This window comes from Cherax quadricarinatus, chromosome 92, assembly GCF_038502225.1.
Source record: "Cherax quadricarinatus isolate ZL_2023a chromosome 92, ASM3850222v1, whole genome shotgun sequence".
NCBI lineage: Eukaryota > Metazoa > Arthropoda > Malacostraca > Decapoda > Parastacidae > Cherax > Cherax quadricarinatus.
This window is the reverse complement of record NC_091383.1, coordinates 3,785,874-3,805,829: the sequence shown is the minus strand read 5'-3', so window position 1 is coordinate 3,805,829 and position 19,956 is coordinate 3,785,874. Positions and strand designations below refer to the sequence as shown.

The 19,956-nt window shown below is 38.6% G+C and overlaps 1 protein-coding gene across 1 annotated transcript in view; it reads left to right on the top strand.

Moving 5' to 3' along the window:
- The window catches only part of LOC128698333 (neurochondrin homolog), a 61,526-nt gene extending 41,603 nt beyond the window's left edge, over window positions 1–19,923 (top strand). The window contains exons 5-6 of the mRNA XM_070104524.1: window positions 5,435–5,571; window positions 18,030–19,923. Coding sequence (XP_069960625.1) covers window positions 5,435–5,571; window positions 18,030–18,242 — 350 coding nt within the window. The 3' untranslated portion in view covers window positions 18,243–19,923. The remainder of the gene's footprint in view (window positions 1–5,434; window positions 5,572–18,029) is intronic.
- Window positions 19,924–19,956: the final 33 nt, after the last annotated feature.

The following is a 19,956-nucleotide window of genomic DNA, read 5'->3' as shown; positions in this document are numbered from 1 at the left end:
GGATATAGTTTTGGAGTGGTTGGTGCAATTATTTAGTAAATGTATGGAAGAGGGTAAGGTACCTAGGGATTGGCAGAGAGCATGCATAGTTCCTTTGTATAAAGGCAAAGGGGATAAAAGAGAGTGCAAAAATTATAGGGGGATAAGTCTGTTGAGTATACCTGGTAAAGTGTATGGTAGAGTTATAATTGAAAGAATTAAGAGTAAGACGGAGAATAGGATAGCAGATGAACAAGGAGGCTTTAGGAAAGGTAGGGGGTGTGTGGACCAGGTGTTTACAGTGAAACATATAAGTGAACAGTATTTAGATAAGGCTAAAGAGGTCTTTGTGGCATTTATGGATTTGGAAAAGGCGTATGACAGGGTGGATAGGGGGGCAATGTGGCAGATGTTGCAAGTGTATGGTGTAGGAGGTAGGTTACTGAAAGCAGTGAAGAGTTTTTATGAGGATAGTGAGGCTCAAGTTAGAGTATGTAGGAAAGAGGGAAATTTTTTCCCAGTAAAAGTAGGCCTTAGACAAGGATGTGTGATGTCACCGTGGTTGTTTAATATATTTATAGATGGGGTTGTAAGAGAAGTAAATGCGAGGGTCTTGGCAAGAGGCGTGGAGTTAAAAGATAAAGAATCACACACAAAGTGGGAGTTGTCACAGCTGCTTTTTGCTGATGACACTGTGCTCTTGGGAGATTCTGAAGAGAAGTTGCAGAGATTGGTGGATGAATTTGGTAGGGTGTGCAAAAGAAGAAAATTAAAGGTGAATACAGGAAAGAGTAAGGTTATGAGGATAACAAAAAGATTAGGTGATGAAAGATTGAATATCAGATTGGAGGGAGAGAGTATGGAGGAGGTGAACGTATTCAGATATTTGGGAGTGGACGTGTCAGCGGATGGGTCTATGAAAGATGAGGTGAATCATAGAATTGATGAGGGAAATAGAGTGAGTGGTGCACTTAGGAGTCTGTGGAGACAAAGAACTTTGTCCTTGGAGGCAAAGAGGGGAATGTATGAGAGTATAGTTTTACCAACGCTCTTATATGGGTGTGAAGCGTGGGTGATGAATGTTGCAGCGAGGAGAAGGCTGGAGGCAGTGGAGATGTCATGTCTGAGGGCAATGTGTGGTGTGAATATAATGCAGAGAATTCGTAGTTTGGAAGTTAGGAGGAGGTGCGGGATTACCAAAACTGTTGTCCAGAGGGCTGAGGAAGGGTTGTTGAGGTGGTTCGGACATGTAGAGAGAATGGAGCGAAACAGAATGACTTCAAGAGTGTATCAGTCTGTAGTGGAAGGAAGGCGGGGTAGGGGTCGGCCTAGGAAGGGTTGGAGGGAGGGGGTAAAGGAGGTTTTGTGTGCGAGGGGCTTGGACTTCCAGCAGGCATGCGTGAGCGTGTTTGATAGGATTGAATGGAGACAAATGGTTTTTAATACTTGACGTGCTGTTGGAGTGTGAGCAAAGTAACATTTATGAAGGGATTCAGGGAAACCGGCAGGCCGGACTTGAGTCCTGGAGATGGGAAGTACAGTGCCTGCACTCTGAAGGAGGGGTGTTAATGTTGCAGTTTAAAAACTGTAGTGTAAAGCACCCTTCTGGCAAGACAGTGATGGAGTGAATGATGGTGAAAGTTTTTCTTTTTCGGGCCACCCTGCCTTGGTGGGAATCGGCCGGTGTGATAATAAAAAAGAAAAAAAAAAATATAAAAATACATGAAGTCTCCAATTTACGAACACATTGAGGACCTTCTGTATCGAGTATAATGATGACATAATAATGATATTATACATAATACAGAAGATTCTCTGTGTTTGAAAATTGAGGACTTGCTGTATTTACATTTTTTTTAACACAGCAGCCATCTCTCATTAAGGTCAAGTGACACAAAGAAAAGCAAATGCAATCACCATTCACACTCACTGTCATTATTACTTAATTATTACTTAATAATGGGTATTACCCATGAATTTAAGGCAAGAAGGTTATTGAATGAGTGATGGTGAAGTTGCAAGAAGGTTACTGAATGAGTGATGGTGAAGTTGCAAGAAGGTTACTGAATGAGTGATGGTGAAGTTGCAAGAAGGTTACTGAATGAGTGATGGTGAAGTTGCAAGAAGGTTACTGAATGAGTGATGGTGAAGTTGCAAGAAGGTTACTGAATGAGTGATGGTGAAGTTGCAAGAAGGTTACTGAATGAGTGATGGTGAAGTTGCAAGAAGGTTATTGAATGAGTGATGGTGAAGTTGCAAGAAGGTTATTGAATGAGTGATGGTGAAGTTGCAAGAAGGTTATTGAATGAGTGATGGTGAAGTTGCAAGGTTATTGAATGAGTGATGGTGAAGTTGCAAGGTTATTGAATGAGTGATGGTGAAGTTGCAAGAAGGTTATTGAATGAGTGATGGTGAAGTTGCAAGGTTATTGAATGAGTGATGGTGAAGTTGCAAGGTTATTGAATGAGTGATGGTGAAGTTGCAAGAAGGTTATTGAATGAGTGATGGTGAAGTTGCAAGGTTATTGAATGAGTGATGGTGAAGTTGCAAGAAGGTTATTGAATGAGTGATGGTGAAGTTGCAAGAAGGTTATTGAATGAGTGATGGTGAAGTTGCAAGGTTATTGAATGAGTGATGGTGAAGTTGCAAGAAGGTTATTGAATGAGTGATGGTGAAGTTGCAAGAAGGTTATTGAATGAGTGATGGTGAAGTTGCAAGAAGGTTATTGAATGAGTGATGGTGAAGTTGCAAGGTTATTGAATGAGTGATGGTGAAGTTGCAAGAAGGTTATTGAATGAGTGATGGTGAAGTTGCAAGAAGGTTATTGAATGAGTGATGGTGAATATTTGGTTTGCATCACCCTGCCTTAATGCAAAATAGTCCATTTATGAGAAATTTATAATAAAGAGTACATATTCCAGTAACTACAAAGGAGAGTTTGACAAAAGTTAAGTTCCATGATTCATGAGTTCATTCCAGTGCCTGGCCATCACTGTTTTGATAATTTATTGGCAAAGGAAGGTCCTGGGAATTATGATGTTCTTATATTTTTGGCAGGACTGGCTTAGTGGGCTAACCTGTTCATGATAGCTTCAGAAACTTAAATAAACTTAGTGTCCCATCATCAGTATGTTACGCCTAAGCTTAAAAATCAGTAAATACAGTGGTACCTTGGGATACGAACAGCTCAAACCACGAAAAATTGCGTGAGTGTATTTATGTAAGTGCTTTTGTAAGTGTATTTTTAGGGGTTTGAAACAGATTAAGCTAATTTACATTATTCCTTATGGGAATAAATTCGTTCAGTATCAGCACTCGATCAGCCTTCTGGAACAAAATAAGTTTATATCCCAACGTACCACTGTATTACCTTTATATGGGATTCAGGCACAACAATTTGGACAGAGAGTTTGGGATAGAAATAAACTTGTGCAAGACAGATATACAATACCGACAAGATGAAAGTTAAGACACATGTGCAACATCTGGTTATCTTTATTGTAGACGTTTCGCCCTCCACTGGCTTTATCAATACAGATTCTTGGACATAAATGGAAAAGAGAAGAACTATATACAAAAGATGAGGTAATTCTGTTTTCCATTTATGTCCAAGAATCTGTATTGATAAAGCCACTGGTTGGCGAAACGTCTTCAATAAAGATAACCAGATGTTGCACAAGTGTCTCAACTTTCAGAAATAAACTTCAAATAAAATCTCAGTTTAATGAAGTAATTTCATAGATATTATAAAATGTCAGGCATGTAACTTTACATATTTACTGTTTATACGGATAAGAAGTATATACAACAAGGAATCTTTTAAAATACTTTCCCTTATGATGTCTTGAAGTTTTGTTTCCCAGAGAGGCTTTATATCAGAATAATTACACACACAAATACAATCTTCCTCTCTGTAATTAACTAGTTTGATAACTAGAAGAATCAGATAGAGTACAAGTATTGCCCAGAATATACTGTGGTGAAGAAGTTCAATCAACAACAGTCTAATAAGACCAATGAAGGAGTGCTGACTGGTTGGCTGGTAAATTCACACTGCTCCAAGCCGAACACGTAGCTTGGACATTGGGTAGGTCATGTGACTTTGACCTGGCAAACACCTAACCAGATAGAAAGGGAGGGGGAGGAAGTAACAACAGCAGAAAAATATGTTTAGCCGTACTCTTGGAGGATTGGATTATTTTATATTAATCTACCTCCTTTACATAAAACACACACAGTAAAGCTACACATATACAGCGAGATATAAATACATAGTGGCCACATACAGAAATAATTGTGCAAACAAGTAATAATAATACAAAGACGTTCATTTCCAATTTAGCTAATAAAGGAAATGAGCGCAATGTACTATTAAAAGAATAAAATTTGACAAAGGGGGTATAGACGGCACAACAAGTATGTATTTAGTCTATAATAAAGCTTTTACAGCTTCCAGTTCAAGTTCAGATTTTTATTTCTTTTATTCGGTACAAAAATAATATTTCTTCTTCTTTCAACACACCGGCTGTATCCCACCAAGGCGGGGTGGCCCAAAAAGAAAAACGAAGGTTTCTCTTTTTAAATTTAGTAATTTATACAGGAGAAGGGGTTACTAGCCCCTTGCTCCCAGCATTTTAGTCACCTCTTACGACACGCATGGCTTACGGAGGAAGAATTCTGTTCCACTTCCCCATGGAGAAAAAATAATATTTATATGTAATAAAACAGTGTTAAGCACAAAAGAAATCCACTAACATGTGGTGCATTTCAGGCAGACTAATCGTAATGCTTACACACTACAGCCACTCCTCACTTAATGACTGAGTTCCGTTCCTATGCCTAGGTCGTTAAGTAAGTTGGTCGTTAAGCAAGGAACATACTATACTGGTAGTGAGTGTGTGTCAGACATTTTTTATATTGTTTTAAATGTCACCTTTGCACCATTTATAACATTTTTAATATATTTTTAAGTGTTTATACAGTAGTGTACTGTCTATTGTAATAAACAGAATAGAGGAAATCAGCTCTAATATAAGATAAGATAAGATAAGATTTCGTTCGGATTTTTAACCCCGGAGGGTTAGCCACCCAGGATAACCCAAGAAAGTCAGTGCGTCATCGAGGACTGTCTAACTTATTTCCATTGGGGTCCTTAATCTTGTCCCCCAGGATGCGACCCACACCAGTCGACTAACACCCAGGTACCTATTTGCTGCTAGGTGAACAGGACAACAGGTGTAAGGAAACGTGTCGAAATGTTTCCACCCACCGGGAATCGAACCCTGGCCCTCCGCGTGTGAAGCGGGAGCTTTAGCCACCAGGCCACCGGGCCACTATTTAGGTTTACTTACTGGTTGGAGAGCTGGTCGTAAGTCTGAGTGGTCGGTAAACGAGTACAGTGCTAAGTGAGGAGAGGCTGTACTGTGAATTTTCTGAAGTTGCATTTATATTTCAGGTCCATCTACTGCCCAGTGGGAGAAAATCAATAATACTGGCTGCCAGAAATATTTTGGTTCTATAATTGTGAGTGGAGACTTGGATTTTGAGAAGCCCAGTAAAGATATTTATTACCTAGCTTGCCGTCAACTTCAGGTGAGTTTATACCATAAGTTTGTTAAAGAGCAAGTAGTGCTCTGCAATAGGCCTAGTGGTGCATGCAAGGCAGGTCATTCTTACACCCAGTCATTCTTATACTTTATAACAAAAATATGGGAATGCTACTGTAGCCCTATTTGTCCATGGTAGGCAGGTCCTTCTCACATCTAACCACTCTTATGCTTTGTAACAAGAATAAAGAAATGCAGTTGTAGGCCTACTTGTCCATGCTAGGCAGGTCTTATCCACACCTAACTGTTCCCACTGATATGCCTAATTTATTTTTAAAGCTATCCATTGTATTAGCTTCATTAACACTGCTTACCAGTTTGTTGCATTTTTTCCTAACTGCTTATCTAGATGTTATCCAACTTTAGTTCAAGTTTTGTCTTGGCTACATTTCTCAGCACCCTAGTGTGAGACCTAACTTATGTGAAGTATGAGACACATGTGTCCCATTCTTCAACTTGTTGGCTTTGTAAACCATTTACATCACCTAACTTATTTGTATAGTTGTTCCTGCCGACCTCCTCTAACCTGTTCTTTATTTCCAATCACTTCATTTGCAAAATATACAGTAATCAATAATCTGAAGCCCTATAGGTCAGTAATGAGAAAGCCTATAGGTCAGTAATGAGAAGGCCTATAGGTCAGTAATGAGAAGGCCTATAGGTCAGTAATGAGAAAGCCTATAGGTCAGTAATGAGAAAGCCTATAGGTCAGTAATGAGAAAGCCTATAGGTCAGTAATGAGAAAGCCTATAGGTCAGTAATGAGAAGGCCTATAGGTCAGTAATGAGAAGGCCTATAGGTCAGTAATGAGAAGGCCTATAGGTCAGTAATGAGAAAGCCTATAGGTCAGTAATGAGAAAGCCTATAGGTCAGTAATGAGAAGGCCTATAGGTCAGTAATGAGAAGGCCTATAGGTCAGTAATGAGAAAGCCTATAGGTCAGTAATGAGAAGGTCTATAGGTCAGTAATGAGAAGGCCTATAGGTCAGTAATGAGAAAGCCTATAGGTCAGTAATGAGAAGGCCTATAGGTCAGTAATGAGGCCTATAGGTCAGTAATGAGAAAGCCTATAGGTCAGTAATGAGAAGGCCTATAGGTCAGTAATGAGAAGGCCTATAGGTCAGTAATGAGAAGGCCTATAGGTCAGTAATGAGAAGGCCTATAGGTCAGTAATGAGAAGGCCTATAGGTCAGTAATGAGAAGGCCTATAGGTCAGTAATGAGAATGCCTATAGGTCAGTAATGAGAAGGCCTATAGGTCAGTAATGAGAAGGCCTATAGGTCAGTAATGAGAAGGCCTATAGGTCAGTAATGAGAAAGCCTATAGGTCAGTAATGAGAAAGCCTATAGGTCAGTAATGAGAAAGCCTAAGGTCAGTAATGAGAAGGCCTATAGGTCAGTAATGAGAAAGTCTATAGGTCAGTAATGAGAAGGCCTATAGGTCACTAATGAGAAGGCCTATAGGTCACTAATGAGAAGATCTATAGGTCACTAATGAGAAGGTCTATAGGTCAGTAATGAGAAGGCCTATAGGTCACTAATGAGAAGGCCTATAGGTCAGTAATGAGAAGGCCTATAGGTCAGTAATGAGAAGGCCTATAGGTCAGTATTGAGAAGGCCTATAGGTCACTAATGAGAAGATCTATAGGTCACTAATGAGAAGGTCTATAGGTCAGTAATGAGAAGGCCTATAGGTCACTAATGAGAAGGCCTATAGGTCACTAATGAGAAGGCCTATAGGTCAGTAATGAGAAGGCCTATAGGTCAGTATTGAGAAGGCCTATAGGTCAGTATTGAGAAGGCCTATAGGTCAGTATTGAGAAGGCCTGTAGGTCAGTAATGAGAAGGCCTGTAGGTCAGTAATGAGAAGGCCTGTAGGTCACTAATGAGAAGGCCTATAGGTCACTAATGAGAAGGCCTATAGGTCAGTATTGAGAAGGCCTATAGGTCAGTATTGAGAAGGCCTATAGGTCAGTATTGAGAAGGCCTGTAGGTCAGTAATGAGAAGGCCTGTAGGTCAGTAATGAGAAGGCCTGTAGGTCACTAATGAGAAGGCCTATAGGTCACTAATGAGAAGGCCTATAGGTCACTAATGAGAAGGCCTATAGGTCACTAATGAGAAGGCCTATAGGATGCACAGACTGTAAGCAAGGGAGTGCTCAGGGGAGTGCTCAGGGGACAGCTCAAGGGAGTGCTCAAGGGACAAGGATGTACAAATATTGTACTTCAGTATTATCTAACACTTGTCATGTTAAATATTATTTTATAATTAAGAAACAAGTATATCCCCCATTAACTCATAAATATAAATTTATTATTACATTCATGGGAGTGCCAAACCTGTAGGGGTCATGGAGCACCTGGGTGAGTGGCAGATAATCTGGTGTGATCCAGAGAAAGGGAGGATAGGTCCAGTTCCTTGGATCAAGAACTCCTCACTGACATCAAGGTGACCAGATAGAAAGTATCGTCTCTGTTGTGTTTAATTTTCCATCTATGTGGGATTTACCTGTTTGTTGATCAATGTTTGACATAACATCAAATTTATGTGTAGTTTTTGCAATGTGTATATGTAGTAAGTCCTCGACTTAAAAACACATTGGGGACCTCCTGAATTGTGTATAATAATACATAATTATGGTATATACACATTAATGATATGATGATATTAATACACAATACAGAAGATTCTCAACGTATTCGCAGGTCGTGGACTTTCTGTGGTTATTTTCTGTCTTGATGTAGAGAAAGAGCTTTGTGTTGTGAGCTTCTTGTGGTGGTGCAGCTCGTCTTCACTCCGTACCTGGCGCATGTTTTTAACATTGCTGAACTCTTGGCAAGTGCAACCTTGGTGCCAGATGTTTACTGCCTCTGTTTCCTTACTGCTGGTCATTATATGTGCATAACTATACAGGAAGGCCCCACTTATACAGCAGGTTAGGTTCCGGGCTACTGTAGGGCCCCGCTTATACAGCTGGTTAGGTTACAGGCTACTGCTGTAAAGTGAAACATAGCTTTTTTTTTTTTTCACTTTCAGATGCATATAAAAACCAGATACAGTGGAACCTCAAATATCGAACTTAATCCGTCCCAGGAGCTAGTTCTAAATTCGAAAAGTCTGAAAAGCGAAGCAATATTTCCCATAAGAAATAATGGAAATACAATTAATCCGTTCCCGAAACCCAAAAATATTCACAAAAGAATACATTTTATAGAGATAATTATAGTTTTACATACACACAACAATTTTTTTTTTTTTCCAACAAGTTGGCCGTCTCCCACCGAGGCAGGGTGACCCAAAAAAAAGAAAGAAAATCCCCAAAAAGAAAATACTTTCATCATCATTCAACACTTTCACCACACTCGCACATTATCACTGTTTTTGCAGAGGTGCTCAGAATACAACAGTTTAGAAGCATACACATATAAAGATACACAACATATCCCTCCAAACTGCCAATATCCCAAACCCCTCCTTTAAAGTGCAGGCATTGTACTTCCCATTTCCAGGACTCAAGTCCGACTATATGAAAATAACCGGTTTCCCTGAATCCCTTCACTAAATATTACCCTGCTCACACTCCAACAGATCGTCAGGTCCCAAGTACCATTCGTCTCCATTCACTCCTATCTAACACGCTCACACATGCTTGCTGGAAGTCCAAGCCCCTTGCCCACAAAACCTCCTTTACCCCCTCTCTCCAACCCTTTCGAGGACGACCCCTACCCCGCCTTCCTTCCCCTATAGATTTATATGCTTTCCATGTCATTCTACTTTGATCCATTCTCTCTAAATGACCAAACCACCTCAACAACCCCTCTTCTGCCCTCTGACTAATACTTTTATTAACTCCACACCTTTTCCTAATTTCCACACTCCGAATTTTCTGCATAATGTTTACATCACACATTGCCCTTAAACAGGACATCTCCACTGCCTCCAACCGTCTCCTCGCTGCTGCATTTACCACCCAAGCTTCACACCCATATAAGAGTGTTGGTACTACTATACTTTCATACATTCCCTTCTTTGCCTCCATAGATAACGTTTTTTGACTCCACATATACCTCAACGCACCACTCACCTTTTTTCCCTCATCAATTCTGTGATTAACCTCATCCTTCATAAATCCATCCGCCGACACGTCAACTCCCAAGTATCTGAAAACATTCACTTCTTCCATACTCCTCCTCCCCAATTTGATATCCAATTTTTCTTTATCTAAATCATTTGACACCCTCATCACCTTACTCTTTTCTATGTTCACTTTCAACTTTCTACCTTTACACACATTCCCAAACTCATCCACTAACCTTTGCAATTTTTCTTTAGAATCTCCCATAAGCACAGTATCATCAGCAAAAAGTAAATGTGTCAATTCCCATTTTGAATTTGATTCCCCAAAATTTAATCCCACCCCTCTCCCGAACACCCTAGCATTTACTTCCCTTACAACCCCATCTATAAATATATTAAACAACCATGGTGACATTACACATCCCTGTCTAAGACCTACTTTTACCGGGAAGTAGTCTCCCTCTCTTCTACACACCCTAACCTGAGCCTCACTATCCTCATAAAAGCTCTTTACAGCATTTAGTAACTTACCACCTATTCCATATACTTGCAACATCTGCCACATTGCTCCTCTATCCACTCTATCATATGCCTTTTCTAAATCCATAAATGCAATAAAAACTTCCCTACCTTTATCTAAATACTGTTCACATATATGCTTCAATGTAAACACTTGATCTACACATCCCCTACCCACTCTGAAACCTCCTTGCTCATCCGCAATCCTACATTCTGTCTTACCTCTAATTCTTTCAATTATAACTCTACCATACACTTTTCCTGGTATACTCAGTAAACTTATTCCTCTATAATTTTTACAGTCTCTTTTGTCCCCTTTCCCTTTATATAAAGGGACTATACATGCTCTCTGCCAATCCCTAGGTTCAATTATGTTCAATTATGTATTAATAAATTTAAATAAACATGGAGTGTGAGCAAAGTAACATTTATGAAGGGGTTCAGGGAAACCAGCAGGCCGGACTTGAGTCCTGGAGATGGGAAGTATAGTGCCTGCACTCTGAAGGAGGGGTGTTAATGTTGCAGTTTAAAAACTGTAGTGTAAAGCACCCTTCTGGCAAGACAGTGATGGAGTGAATGATGGTGAAAGTTTTTCTTTTTCGGGCCACCCTGCCTTGATGGGAATCGGCCAGTGTGATAATAAAAATAAAAAATAAAAACATATAAAATGACATTTTACTTACCTTTATTGAAGATTGGTGATGGCATCTGGAAGATAGAGAGGAGGAGAGAGGGAGTTGGGGTTAGTGTTTGGAAGGAGAATCCCCCTCCATGAGGACTTCAGGTATCAAAGCCCTCTCTGGGGTTGCTTCCCTTCTCTGTCTTTTAATGCCACTAGGACCAGCTTGAGTCACTGGATCCCTGTCTAACAAAATAACTGTCCACAGTCCTCTGTTTCTGGTGTCTCTTTAAGATTTCCCTAAAGTGGGACATGGTTCCATCACTGAACTTGTTGCAAAGATGCTTGTTGCAGCTTGGTCAGGGTGATACTTCTCCACAAACATTTGGACATCATTCCACTTCTGTATTATTTCCTTCTTCACATCTATGGTGTTTCTCACTTTCTTTACCACAGGGGTACCACTAGCAAGTTTCTTTGGGCCCATTGTAGCTTATTTCGCAGTCCCACAAGCACTAAACACAATGAAATAATCGTAAAATGTTTGAATGAGAGCACAGGTTAGTGTTCACTCAAGCATCAACAAAACCAGACTGGCTCACGGCGCCTGCATGGGGACGCAGACAGAGCAGGCTGCCAGACAGGTCCGGTACCCGGTGGTTCGAAAACAGGGGCGAGTTCGATAATAGGGACAAAGTTGGATCGAAAAAAGCGTTCTGTTTTCGAAGAGTTTGGTAAGTGATACGTTCGGAATTTGAGGTTCCACTGTAACATGTTTACACTGATATATTAAGTGAGCAATACAGCTAAGCCTAAAAAATGTATATACAGTTACACACATTACTTAAAATATTTTCATCCTTAGCTTATAGTGAGTGGTGAATATATTTATCGTAGCAAGTCTGAGTAAATGAAGAATGACCATAAGTGAAAACCGCTGCATTTGCGAAACACTGAAGCGGAGCACTGTAAAGCGGGGCCTTCCTATAGTATGATATGTAAGACACGCCACAGGGGATGGAAGTCTTCAGATGAAGATTTTCATCCCCTGTGGCTTGTCTTGCATTGGTAAGATTGTCTGTCTGTGATTGTACAGTCTCTCCTCACTTAACGACGGAGTTCCGTTCGTAAGACCACGTCAGTAAACAAATTCATTGCTTAGCAAGGAGCATACTATAATGGTAATGGGTTTGTGTCAGCCAGCTTTGATATTGTTTTAATATTATCTTTGCACCATTTATAATATTTTTAGTAGATTTTTAAATTTTTCTACAGTAGTGTACAGTATATTGTAGTAAACATAATAAAGGAAATCAGCTCTAATATACTACATTATTTGGTATGCATAGTGATCAGAGAGTCCATTGTAACTTCAAGTCGTTGGTAAACAAGTACGTTGCAAAGTGAGGAGAGGCTGTATTGCATATATATGATAAATATATATATATATACATGCCGTATGTAATAGATTTGATCATGTTAAGTTAAACTAACATAATTTAAGGTAACCTAACTTTAAAAAAAGTGTACTGAAGTTTAAAAACATTCAGAATTGTGAGAACAGTTTCTTATACAGTAGACCCTCAAGTAATGGCAAATTCGTCTAACGGCACATTTTGGCGTAAAATAAATGGCTCTACAAATGGCAAAAAGCTCGTCTAACGATGTTTGTCCCGAACTTGTCCATGGGGCCTGAGCGGGCCCAGCCACTCCAAGACACCATGTACAGCCAGTGTGCAGTGTTTACAAGCCGTTTCGGTCAATTCCAAGTGTACCTGCAATATATTTTGTATTATTCCAGTGTTTTTAGTGGTTATAACTGCTAAATAAGGCACCATGGGCCCAAAGAAAGTTTCTAGTGCCAGCCCTGTGATAAAGAAGGAAAGAAACACAATAAAATTTAAGAAAAAAAATTGTAGCAAAGTTCCAGAGTGGAGGAGGAAGAGAGAGGGGAGAATGTGCCTCCTGCAGTGATTCATTGATTCTACGATATGTACGATATTAAAGCAGCAGGCATCGATAAAGGCTATAATGCCAGCCAGTGATAGAGTGTAGAATTAAGAGTGTAGCAAGCAAGTTAAGCAAGTAAGCGATAGAAAAATGACACAAAAGTAACTCTCCAATGTTGTTGGATGTGTGTACATTCGCTGAACATACAGCAGCCTGCTATCTTCCACTACCCTAAACCTCTGCCAGCATCTCCTCCATCAAACGAACTAATTAAACTAACATCTCCAAGGTAAGTGTAAATATAAAAGTGTAAGCATAAAAGTAAATATATTAAGTGTAAATATAAAAGGACCCCAATGGAAATACACAAGTCACTCTGACTTTTTTAGGTTATCTTAGGTACTTTACACATACGCTGCCATGTATGATAATCTTTGTAACTGTATTTGTGTATACCTGAATAAACTTACTTATTTATAAATTAAAATGTAAATATTTCTTATTTATAAATTAAAATGTAAATATTTCTTATTTATAAGTTACATACATTGTTTAAGTGTGATGGTGGTGCTGGCAAAATCCTCCATCGCCACCAACACGGCTTCTCTCAGTGGCGGCCCTTAAACCCAACAACAACACTTACACCATTTACTCCTCTCAAACATTATGACATATTTTATTCATTCTAGAGTATATATCATGTTTCTGTGTTATTAATAGTTTATAATGTCATATTAGATGAATTGTGATGGATGAGTAAGCCATAGAGTTATTAGTGTCATATTGAAGCATAATAAACTTGTTCATTTATCCATTTTATTTGTGCTTTATATTTATTTGTCATTGTTTTCTGTATGTATATTTAATCTTTAAAAAAAATATTTTTTGTTAACACTTTTGGCTGTCTGAAACGGATTAATTGGATTTCCATTATTTGTTATGGGGAAAATTAATTCGACTAACGGCAAATTCGACTAATGGCTAGCTCTCTGGAACGGATTAATGCCATTGGTTGAGGGTCCACTGTATGTGGTTGTATTGTAGGTAAGTCTTTAAAAGGAATCATAATCTTTAGTTCACTAAATATTTACATTAGATTCATGGGAAAGCATAAACACTTAAGGGTTATACAGCACCTGGAGAATGGGAAGTAATTGGCTTTGATCCATGGAAGGGAAGAGTAGCTCCAATTTCTTGACTTAAGCGCCCTACACTAACATGAATGGTGGTGGTGGTTTGTTTGTCAGGAAACACAGTCTCCTGTGGTTTATCATCTGGGGTACCAGAGCAGTCTTACTCTCCATTCAAAAATAAAGGATCACTTTATAATAGTGTGTCCTAAGATGATACAGAACATACATTTACAATATAATTTTGTCCCCATGGAGAAGTGGAAAAAAATCTTCCTCTGTAAGCCATGAGTGTCGTAAGAGGAGACTAAAATACTGGGAACATGGGGCTATTAACCCCCCTCCCCTTCTTTTAACATATTAGCCATTTCCCACCAAGGCAGGTGACCTGAGAAAGAAGAAACACTTTTATCATCACTCCATCCATGTCTTGCCAGAGACATGCCAATGTTACAGTTCAAAAACTGCGTTGTCTCTCCTCCCATCCTTCACAGTGCAGTAACCTGTTCTCCTGTATTATTACTAAATGTAATAATGAATAAAACTTTACATTCCCTGTTTTTTTTGGGGGTCACCCAGCCTCGGTGGGAGACTGCTGTTGTGTTAAAATTAAATACATAATTTTGTAGTGTTTTATTCACTGTAAATTATTTAAGTAATTGTAATTTCACATGTAAGATGGTAGACTTGCCTATGTCTGAGTATCCTTGTTTGTGTGATGTATAATACATCTTAGGTTGTAAGAGTGGCAGCTGTAGGGTGGCTCAAAAAGAAAAGGGAAAGTTTTTCTTTGCATACAGAAGGGGTTACTAGCCCCTTGCTCCCGGCATTTTAGTCGCCTCTTATGACACACATGGATTACAGAGGAAGAATTCTATTCCACTTCCCCATGGAGAGCTGTTGATTTTATTTGACTCTAACCCTTTAAGGTGAGGTGTCTTGGTGCTGGCCAAGGACTGTGGAGTCCAAAAATTGGCACTACCTTTCCTTTGCTTGGATTAAGCCTAATTACTTCCCATTCTCCATGGCTGTATGACCATTATGGGTTTAATGCTTGCCTACAAATATAATTTAATTACTATAGTATAAATGTAATGGTGATACTATGAACCAGCTGTATATGAGGAGCTATTGAAATGATCAAGAGGCTGTTCTCTTAAAGTGAGGTCACCTTAATACACAATACAGTGCATATTTTCTTTGCATGCCGGGAAAAAAAAATGTTGAGAATATTGTGGTGGTTCTTTATTTGTGGGAAAATATTGCAAGAGAGGAAAATAGTGTCTGATTTTGATGCAGGATTTACCGTGATGAACTCCAGCAGCAATCTGGCCACCACAGTCATGCTGGCTGCAGCTGGTGAGTATAATTTTTCAAGTTGGTCTCCAAGACATAATTTGGGCACCATTGATGGCTTGCAGATTTGAAAATTTAGACGTGATGTGCAGTGGAGTGTTTGTGATGGCTTCTATCAAAGTTTGTAGAATTATTGACAGTACTCATTGCTTTGGGGCAGTAGTTCAACAATGCCTAATTTGTTCCAAATTTTGACCACTTACATCTTGACATTATGTATTATGCTTACCATATTTTGGACTTTACAACATTGTGGTTTTTTTGGAAATATATTTCAGATTATAATAAAAGGGTCATTGTGTTTTAAGGATAGCTTGACATGAAGAATCATTATGTTTTAAGGATACCTTAACAACTGGTTCTTTCTTTGGATTTTACTACCTTCACTGTGGTTGTTTTGGAAACATATTTCACCTCATAAAACAAAGGAGTATGTATTATATTTTAAGGATGGGTTTGCAGTACGTTCCTTGGCAGTGTGTGATGTTTTATTTGTCTTATTTATTTGTTCACTATGGCAGTGTTGAGATCTGGTCAGTTTCTGTGTACAGGGGGCGCGTGCATTCTTTCCGCATGCACTGTCAACATCTCAGCCAGTTCTCTGTCGAGTTTAAAATGCATATAGCTAAAATGCAATTTTTTTTTCTTTAGTGACTTCTTTTTTTTTTCGTCAAGAAGCTGTGTTATGATGCCTCTCTCTTCAAGGCATCATATCATTGTGTTAAAAATTTTACGTACTTGCAGTGCACTTGCCTTTGTATAATAAGATTGAGTAATGGAGATAGGAAGTGTATGCTTTGGAACTTGTGTATAGCAGGATTTAAGTTGATGGCTTGTGTTGGAACTTGTGTAGTGAAGATAAGATTTGTATGGTGGAGAAAAGATTTATAGGTAAAAGGACACAGGTGCAATTAATGTGACATTTTTAATTTTGGCAGCATTTCGCTCTCCAGGAACTTTGTTAAGTCATTACACGTTAGTTAGATGTGTCTTTTTACCAAACACTTTGTCAGTGTTTTGTCAATTATTACGAAAATATTTGTAGTTGAATAAGACCTGTAAGTTTCCCTAGAGGATGTTTGCCTGGGGGGTGTTGTGGGGGTCACCACCCCCTTGACCTGGTCCATGACCAGCACTTGTATATTGAGGGTAAAAATCATGCAGTTATATTACCTAATGGAGAAAAAGGATGTCCTCATCTCACAAAAAACTACAGTTACATTTATCCACTTACAAATTGGGTATTTATTAATTAATGTTTTATAACTGCCGAGCTGCAGCTTGCGAGTGAGTGAGTGAGTGAGTGTGTGTGTGTGTGTGTGTGTGTGTGTGTGTGTGTGTGTGTGTGTGTGTGTGTGTGTGTGTGTGTGTGTGTGTGTGTGAGAGAGAGAGAGAGAGAGAGAGAGAGAGAGAAACATAACCATCCTCTGTAATATTTTCTTTACAAACAACTCATTTGTAAGTTGAAAAATCAGGATCAGTGTGTGTGTATAAAATTGAGAAGCTATACATTGGTACATATGTAGTAGAGGTAATGCCTCTGCCTTTTCTTGGATTAAGCCTGATTACCTCCCATTCTCCATGCACTGTATGACCATTATGGCTTTAATGCTTGCTTTGAAAATATATTTCCAGGGCTTGTGTTGATACCTCTGTGGGGGAGGTAGCAGCCCAGGAAGGGTAACACGGGTCCTTAACTTCCAAATGACTTGCTGTGCTGGATTTTCAACTTGCAAACATGTTTATATAGAAAATAAGCATGAAAGATTGTTGTAATAAAGTTGGTAGAATTACCGACAATATGTAAAGTAAAAGGACACAAGTGCAACTAATGTGACATTTATTGTGGCAACGTTTCGCTCTCCAGGAGCTTTATCAAGCTGTTACCTATGGTAATGGCTTGATAAAGCTCCTGGAGAGCGAAACGTTGCCACAATAAATGTCACATTAGTTGCACTTGTGTCCTTTTACTTTACATGAAAGATTGTTATTTTTCATTCGTGTTTGTACTGTGATCTGGTGGTTTCAAAACATTATTTTGTAAGTGTGGATGTGTAGCATTTGTAAACTTGCAACGTCCTTTAGTTAGAGTAAGAAAATGACTGCAGTGAAGTTCTAACTTAAGTAATACTTGATGCAAAACAGTCACAGGGGGAGTTGAATGATAGCTTTAGGCCTTTTGTGTTGCAATCAGTGCATCATCAGGAACTTGCAATGGTGCAGAAATGAGTAGGAAGTCGAGGTAGATTTGTTCAAGGGAACTGTTCTGTCTAGATAGAGGTTTTACCCTGAATGAATCAACCTGGACTTCCTACTCATTTCTATATCATTTCAAATGCCTGTTGATGTGTTGATTGCAACACAAAAGACTTAGAGCAATCATTTAACTCCCACTGTGGCTGTTTTGCATCTTGTATTGCTGGTCTGTGATTATTGCATAATTAACGCTTGTTTTAAATGTTGCAAGTTGTGCAATATTATGAAATTGCTTGTGTTTCAGAGCAGATATTTAATGTAGGATCTCTGACTGGTTCTGAGAGTTGTTGCCTCGCAGCCCAGCCTGAGGCTAGGCCTCCTTGTTGACTACATGCTCAACTAAACTGTTACTGCTAGCAACCTGCAGGCCTACACATCACTGAAGAACCCATGTGCATTTTTATTTTTTGTGAATATAGTAATTTAATTGGGAAAAGGGAATTAGGCAGTTACATTTGACAAACTCAGTTTTTCAATCTTGCAATTTTTACTCAAGTGTTACTTTGTAAAACTAATACACATTTCCCTTTTTGTGTAGGTGAGCCCTTCCGAGTGCATTATGGTCGGAGATAAGATTGAAACCGATATCAAAGGCGGAGTGAATGCTGGTGTCGGAGCAACTGTCTGGGTCAACGCCAGGAATAACACTGCTCCGGGTGACATCCAGCCGGACTTCACCATTAGTAAGGTGACTGAACTCCAAGATATTCTTTCTGACTTAACTGCTGCCTCCCACACTGTCGAAAGTTGATAAAGGAGTAACTTGGCCTGTACAAATTGTTATCCCTTGAGTAAGGTAACGTTTTCACAAAATATTGACTGAAATTATTAAATTGTTATCCCTTGAGTAAAGGTAACTTCTTCATGAAAAACAACACAAATCATTAAAATCTAAGTTAAATATAATTATTTTAATATGTAATTGATTGTGTGATAAATGTAAATTTTAAACTGTTAATAATCTAAATATTTTGCATCTTTTAATTTACACAAAATATAATACAGTGGACCCCCGCTTAACGATCACCTCCGAATGCGACCAATTATGTAAGTGTATTTATGTAAGTGCGTTTGTACGTGTATGTTTGGGGGTCTGAAATGGACTAATCTACCTCACAATATTTCTTATGGGAACAAATTCGGTCAGTACTGGCACCTGAACATACTTCTGGAATGAAAAAATATCGTTAATCAGGGGTCCACTGTAATTGCTTATTTCCAGTAAAAATATATTTCCAATGCAGTAAGTCGACAATTTACAAAATGAGAATCTCTGTATTGTGTATTTCATTACAATAGGACCCCTGTATCCGTGGTGATACCTTCCAAGTACAGTCAACCCCCGGTTAACGATATTTTTTCATTCCAGAAGTATGTTCAGGTGCCAGTACTGACCGAATTTGTTCCCATAAGGAATATTGTGAGGTAGATTAGTCCATTTCAGACCCACAAACATACACGTACAAACGCACTTACATAAATACACTTACATAATTGGTCGCATTCGGAGGTGATCGTTATGCGGGGGTCCACTGTACCTGCCAGGGATACCGAAACCGTGGATAGTAGCAAACCCTATATACAAGTCCTGTACATACCTATTATAAAGTTTAATTGATAAATTATGCACAATAAGTGGAGAATTATCAATTTTTCACTGATGGGAAGTACTTTATGACTTCTTTTAGGCTTTGAAGAACTGCCACCATCACTACTTTTGTGCTTTGGTGTTGTTATTATGCAAAATTAACCCTTAAACTGTCCAAACATAGATCTACGTTTTTTTTACATTTTTCAAATATAACAAAAAAAAAAATGTAGATCAAAGTTTTTTTTACACGCTTTCCAATGTGAAAAAAAAAGGAGATCTACGTTTTTTTTACATACTTTCAAATGTTGAAAAAACGTAGATCTACGTTTGGACAGTTTAAGGGTTAAGAGGTATTTTTGGGCCACAGTAAGCCATGGATAACTGAAACTGTGGATACCAAATCAGTGGATACAGGGGTCCTACTGTATTATGAATATTATACACAATACAGGAGGTCCCTAGTTTGTATGTCACAGACTTTAGTTGAAAATTATATGTTCACTAGTAAATATAATTCCCATTAATATTCCAAGCGAATAAAAGATAATGTTTATAATTTTAATCACTAGTACTATTGTTGTACAATAAATACAGCAAACTTATTTTATGTTATTATATAGGCATTCATAAAAAAATTTTGTAGTGTCTGAAGTTAACCCTGAAACTGTCCAAACATAGATCTACATTCACGTGCGTAGCGCTCCGACCTTTATTTTCTCCGTTGGAAGGCATGTAAAAAAAAAAGTAGATCTACGTTCGGGCAGTTTAAGGGTTAAGGATTAAAGGAAAAAAATTACATTTTAGTTTATATTGTGTAGGAAATGTACATTATTATTTGCATGTCGTTATGTTAGGTAAGACACATATGCAACAG